The 6,257-nt window shown below is 57.6% G+C and overlaps 1 protein-coding gene across 4 annotated transcripts; it reads right to left on the bottom strand.

The window, feature by feature from the left end:
- Positions 1-491: 491 nt before the first annotated feature.
- On the bottom strand, positions 492-5,795 carry Prss56 (protease, serine 56). 4 transcript variants are annotated; one of them, XM_006529860.3, is made up of 13 exons: positions 5,690-5,795; positions 4,635-4,742; positions 4,241-4,297; positions 3,955-4,144; positions 3,474-3,573; positions 3,228-3,387; positions 2,861-3,003; positions 2,464-2,626; positions 2,143-2,322; positions 1,849-2,013; positions 1,689-1,751; positions 1,295-1,401; positions 492-952 (listed from the first exon to the last, which is right to left on the bottom strand). In XM_006529860.3, exons 2-13 carry the CDS (start codon positions 4,666-4,668, stop codon positions 677-679), a joined length of 1,638 nt encoding a protein of 545 aa, XP_006529923.1. In that variant the 5' UTR covers positions 4,669-4,742; positions 5,690-5,795; the 3' UTR covers positions 492-676. The 4 variants fall into 4 exon arrangements, with proteins under 4 accessions (XP_006529923.1, NP_081360.1, XP_006529921.1 ...); NM_027084.2 differs by lacking the exon at positions 5,690-5,795 and adding an exon at positions 5,299-5,583 and having other exon boundaries at positions 4,241-4,294; XM_006529858.2 differs by lacking the exon at positions 5,690-5,795 and adding an exon at positions 5,299-5,581.
- Between the last annotated feature and the right edge of the window lie 462 nt (positions 5,796-6,257).

Genomic DNA, 6,257 nt, shown 5'->3' with positions numbered 1-6,257 from the left:
CAGGGCCTCTTCGCTGAACCTGGACCTCGCCTGGAGCAGCTAGAGTGGCCAGTGAACGCCCGAGGTCTGTCTGCTCCTCACTGCCATGCTCCTTAGCTAGGGCTGTGGTTTACAGGTGTACTCTGCCCCTGTGGCTTTTACCTGGGTTCTGAGGTCTTGAACTCAGATCCATATGCATCAAGAACTTTACCCACTGAGCTATCTCTTCCAGGCCCTGGTTTCGTATCTTTGTGTGTGTGTGTGTGTGGGGGGTAAGGGGTGCTCTTATTTTGTAGCTCAGGCTAGCCTAGAGCTTACTATGTAGCTCACATTCAAACTCAGTGCAATCCTGCTTCAGTCTCCAGAATGCTAGCACGGCGAGCACAAGCCACCACTTCTGGCTCCTTCCAGCTCCTTTGTGGTCTCTGTTAACTGCTCTTCGAGGTTGGCCCCTGCCCTACTCCCATCTAATGCCAGCCCCTTCCCATCCCAAGAAAGCTCCAGATTTTATGTAGAGTATAAATAACATTTATTAAAGCAGCCATGCGTGTCTGGTGACACATTGAAGAAGATGAGTGAGATCCAGGATCCCCACTCTATCCACACATCCAAGATCAACTGGAATAGAGAGACTTTGTATGTCTCACACAACCGCTTTAGCCCCCAGGACAGTGTGACCATCACAGGGTTGCCTGGTTCAGGGAACAGGAGGCTGGAGTTGGCCCTGGCGCTCCTTTCCCAGCCTCTGTCCTTGATCAGCACCTATCCAGGGTGCCTGGGGCTCTCCTTCTGTCAGGGAAGCTGAGCGGAAGGCCTTCAGGGCCTGCACTAGTAGCCGGGGGAGACTATGAGCCAGTGTGGAAGGTTCCAAGCCCACTAGGCCACTGAAGACCACACGCTGGTCCCCCAAACCGGCCCTCACCCAAGCTCTGAAGAGTCCTGTCAGTGTCTTGGAGCCCAGATCTGCCAGCACCTGCAGAGGGAGGAGGTTAGGACCCAAAAAACCACTCCTGAGGGTTTCTGACCTGAGGGTTGCTCTTGCCTCCTGGAGCTTTGGAAGCTACTTAGAGCCTTGCCCTGCCCCTTCATCTCCCAGAAATCCATCTAATTTCCAGATCAGGCGAATGCTCTAATGAGCCCTTCCACTCTTACCTCTCTACCTCCCATCTTCATAGCCACCTGTTATTCCAGCTCACCCTCACCCCCACTCCGCCCCGGAAAGGCTGGATCCCCCTGTCTCTTCCTTCTACTGAGCTCCAGTCAGGTCAGCTTTCACAGGCCACTGTGAAGGAGCCTGGGCAGCCTGGGGACCTACCTCATGAAAGTTCATGGCCAAGTGCTCAGCTGGGATCTGTAGGATCCAAGCATGCGCTCGCTGAATAGCCGCTAACTTCTGTTGCAGAGGCTCCAGCCCAGGGCAGCCTGCAAGAAGGGGAGATCCCCAGACTATGAGAGAACTGTGTGCTCTAGATGGGGAAACTGAGGCTGGCAGAGGTTTCGTGATCATGCAAGGCTGTGTGCCTCTGACACCATCAAGGACTTAGTGCCACATGTCTCCCTAAAAAGGAATCTGTTTTCCTGGAAGAGAGGGAGTGAGCGCCGGTTTTCTCTGTTGTCATTTGGAATTTTCTAGCAGACAATCCCAGCTTCTCTCTAGAAACAGCCTCTTGGCCGCTCCTCTCCAGCAGGCCGGTAGGGGGCGACATTACCCTTTGTTTCCGGGCGCCGCTCCGGCTTTGGTTTCTGGAGCCAGGTTCCCGCAATTCGCGATCCTGGAGGAGACCACAGGAAGTTAGTGGGCACGCCTCGGAGAGGTTACATGATTCCGAGACTCTGGGGCCTAGGCCTGGCTGGGGGCACTCAGGATACCTGAGTATAACCGCTGTTCTCGGGGATTGTGACCGGGAAGCTCCTGGAGCGACGGCGCGGAGCGAGCGGGCGCGGAGACTCCACGCCGCAATCCTGGCCGGGGGCCGAGCAGCTCCTGGGCGCCCCGCAGCAGACCAAGCAGGGTGTGCGCCAGTGACCGTAGCTCTGCGAGCGGTTTAGAGGTGTAAGGGGCCCACCGAATGGTGGGGCTCGCACCCCATCTCCCACCCCCACCCTCCAACCTCCCACCCCTACTCCTCCTCCCCCACCCTGGCAGGGGTAAACAGGACTGACCGCACCGTCGCCTGCGCTGCAGACACTGTTGGAGCGCTAGGCGCGCACAGGAGCTCTCGGACCCTAGGCACTGGCGCGCATAGAAGGCACAGAGGCCCGGGGCGTCCGTGAACGGCTCCTCTTCCCGAGCGTTCCAATTTAGAAGTTCTCTGCAGCTAGGCTCGCGAGTGGAGGGGCCCGCTGCAAGCAGATGCCAGATCACCCCTTGTATGTGGATCTACAAGTCACTCATCCGCAGCTCCTCCACAGAGACCCGAGTAGCGGGATGGAAACCGGCTTGCCCAGACCTATCCGAGGTACCATTAGCTAGGGGATGCTCACCGCTCATCTGCTCCTGCAGCCAGTCTTTGAACACGGTCACACGGGTGTAGACCCCAGGCTTCCCTGGTTCCCCACAGCCATCTCCCCAAGAAGTGACTCCAAAGAGGACCTCTCTGGGGCGCGGGCCGGGCTCGGAACAGGTTAAAGGGCCCCCGGAGTCACCCTAAGGGACCAGAGCCAACAGAGAGCAATGCATTCACAATCGATCGAATTATATCTGCCTAGTACCTGGTAGGGAAGGATTGGCTCTGGCTGCGTCTGTGATTACTACTTGTTTCCATTTTATTTAGGAAGATTTAGCGGTAGGTAGGAGCTTTCAGCTAGACCCAGAGAGAACAGGGTTATCTTGCCAAGGGGAGAGACGCACCCAGGGCCCCCTGTCAGTTTTAGCTCATACCTGGCATGAGTCGATGCCCCCTGCCAGGTAACCAGCGCAGAGCATGGTGCTGGGCCGCAGCCCAGGCCCCAGGACCTTTTGACAGGTGTCTGCACTGAGCAGCGGAACGCGGGCCTCCCTCACTGCCTCAGACTCAGGCCCGTCTACAGGAAAGAATGTAAGGGGTCTGGGTTTGGAAGGCAGAGGCTGCGCCTCGAGATCCCCTCTCACTTGCCCTCTTTAATTCCTCGTGGTTTATGCGATGGAGCATCATTCTAGTCTCTCCAAACCCCACCTCTTCAGCTTACTTCCACCACCCCTAGCCCCGCCCCCATTGGTTCTTCACTACCCCTTGCAGCTAGCTTATCCAGGCCCTAACTGGCAATACCTTCGAAGAGAGCCCCCCAGCCTGCAATGGCGCAGGGGGTGCCGGCAGGAGGCTCCCGAGAACCCTGGGGAAGGCAAATGGGGCGCGCAGGCCCCTCTGGGCTCACAGGCGTCCACAACTGTACCAAGGCCAGGTCATTGTGAAAAGTCTGCGGGTCAAACTAGAGAGCAGGTGGCGGTTCAAGGTCAAGGAAGAGGGTTTGGGATGCTATTCCCAGCTCTGAGGACTCAGGGCGTGTCTTCTCACCTTAGGGTGGGGCAAGATGCGGTTCACCTGCACTTCTTCCGCTTGCTCCCCCTGAGGCCCCTCGGCGAGCATCACAGTCCACAGAAGCTCATTCGAGGCACTGCAGCGCAAGTAGTGGGTGACACCAATCAGGGACAGAGGGTGGCGTGAGGCCCCCTCAGAGGCCCAGACCCTCATGCACCCACACCATCCAGTGAGCCTGTAAGTGTGGCTGTTGTGACCCAAGGGAAAGAGAGGGAGACCGGGAAGGTGCAGATTCCCTGCAGTGGGAAAATTCAGTGTGATGTTCTCCTACCCTGGGATCCCTCACCCCCACCCCCACCCCCACCCGCAACCGGCATTTTAAGGCCCGAGGTTGGGAGCTAGCTTCCGCTAGGGGGCAGCAGAGACCTGCTCTGCTCTGCTTTGGCCCATGGGTGCTTAGACTCCCATCGGATTGGGTGGCCCTGCTGAGCAGGTGCCTGGAATCTCGACGACGTACCCGGCGAAGCAATGTGCAGCCGTGAGCACCCAGGATGCTGCTACCAGGACACCCCCGCACAGAGGCAACCCTCCAAGTTGCAGCCTCACTAGCCAAGGCCAGGCCCCCGAGGGAGCCGTGCTGCCACCGACTATGCGGCCGTGAGCCCGGGTCGTGTTGGCAACGCCTTGATGTCTTTCTCCACATTGTACTAGAATGGCAGAAACGGCGTCATGAAGCAAAAGTTTTAGTTATCTTCACGTTGAGGCCCACCTCGCTTTCAGCCCTTGGAGTCTTTTAGTTTCACCTGGCTCCGGTGGGTCCTGGAGGAGGGGGGCTTGAGGTCTAGGGCGTCCAGGTCCTACTGAGAAACAATCCTTTGAGCCTCGCTGCGCCCTCTTGCGGATCTTTCGCTTTATTGGGGGGGGGGGCTGGGCCTCATCTTTCAACCACTCTCCACTTGGCCCGCCTTCTAGCACATGGAACTATTTGAGCAGCCATGAACTGTGACCACCTGAGCCCACACTCTCCCCTCCTCCCTGCTGTGTCTCAAGTTTGGCATACCCCTTCCACTTGGACCTTCAAAAAGAATCTGACCCCAAGGACGATGGAACCTAAAAATAAGGGCTGGACATGGACAAAAGGAGGAGTCCCCTGTACCAATGTGAGTCTGCTGGGTGGGGTAGCACTTCTGGTACAACCTTGGCATTCATGTAGTCTGTGCTGGATCTCCATCAACACGCGCTTTATGGCCCACTGGGCACTCCTCTGGGCAGCCTGCAATGCCTGAGTCCCCTGGGCAGATAAAACTGGGAGGGGGAGGGACATGGGACACAAAGTCACATTCCCTTGGCAGAGAGCCCCACTCAGTCTAAGTCTTCCTGAACCTTGTCTGGGGAGTCCCAGAGAAGCGTGGTGAACTCTTAGACTACCAGGGATGTAGAGATGGGGAGAGAGGTCAGGCCCCAAGGGCCAGCCCTCAGGGCAGATGGTGCTACAATTGGGAAGGAATCTCTGAAAAGCTCCTTTCTTAAAGATTTCAGAGGAAAACCACTGCCCACCGACATCCAGGTAATATGGTTAAGGTATCCATCTTTGGGCCCAAGGCATGCTGCCCCGGGTCTTCTAACACCGTTATCTCTGGAACCCCTTGGCAGTGTTGCTGTCTCTGCTTCCTGGGTGAGGCTGTCTACCCTCCCTTCCTATATCCCAGTTCCAGGCTCCTCCTTCCAGCAGAAGGTGGGCAGAAGGACCACAGGCCCTCCTAAGTGTGAGAGATAAGCTCATTTCCCTTGTCCTCCCTTGACCTCACTTTCCCTATGCCCCTCCCACCTCCCGTGGTTCCCTCGGACCAGCCCGGCTCACCTTGCAGGGCGCCGGGGGACAGGCGCGTGTACAGTGGATGCCCATGGGCAGTTTGGGAGTCTGGGGACAGTAGCAGCAGCAGCAGCAACAACATAGCCAGCGGCATGGTGACCTGGGGCCAAGGCGGGAGACCCTGTCCTCTTTATTCCTGGACTCTACCCTCTCCTGTGATTCTTCCTGCCCACAGACTTTGTGTCCCTCAAACCATCTGATCCCGTTGTCTTACACTAAACTACTCACTTCTAATGGTCCGCACCTCACCTGGCCCTCACCTCCTGGGAGCCCTCAGGGAAACGATGCCCTGGAGCTATATAGAGGACAGAGGGGTGTGTGTGCGTGGGAGGGCAGCCAGGACTGGGGGAGGGAATGAGGTAGTGGGCTGGACCCTCACCTTTGAAGTCTCATCGTCCCACTCTGCGTCTCCCCACTTCTGTGAAAGCGGCCCTTGTTCCTGCGGTTGCTTCAAAGGGGCTGAGATGGGGCTGGAGAACTGACCGTTGGGCTGGGGGCCAGGCAGAGGGAGACTGGTGGGCAGGGGCTGGGAGGGGGGATCCCCATCTGTTTCTGCCACCCTGGGGAGTCCACTGCTCTGCTGGGACAGGCACTTTTGGAGGGAGGAGAGCTAGGGATAGGGGTGGGTGTCCTGGGCAGTCTCACCCCCTAAGCAAGCCATTGAACTTCCAGCCCCTCTGCCCCTAATTGCTTGGCAGTGTCCCTCCTCCGTGTGGCCCTTTCTAAAGATGATCAAAGCATTCTAATTTGCGCCATAATTGCTGCACTGGGGTAGCGGGGTGGGAAGAGGCAAAAGCAAGCGGGAGATGAAAGGCCCCACTGTGGCCCAGTTTGGGGAGCGCAGGATCCAGCAGGACCCCTGTCCCTGCCCACTCAGTGTGTCCAGCTTTGTTTTCAGTTGCTGTGACCCTGATCTGGCAGGAGGGACTCTTGAGAGAAGGTCATAA

This window comes from Mus musculus, chromosome 1 (assembly GCF_000001635.26).
Source record: "Mus musculus strain C57BL/6J chromosome 1, GRCm38.p6 C57BL/6J".
NCBI classification, from domain to species: Eukaryota; Metazoa; Chordata; class Mammalia; order Rodentia; family Muridae; genus Mus; species Mus musculus.
The sequence above is the reverse complement of the archived record's forward strand: the minus strand, read 5'-3'. Positions and strand labels throughout refer to the sequence as shown.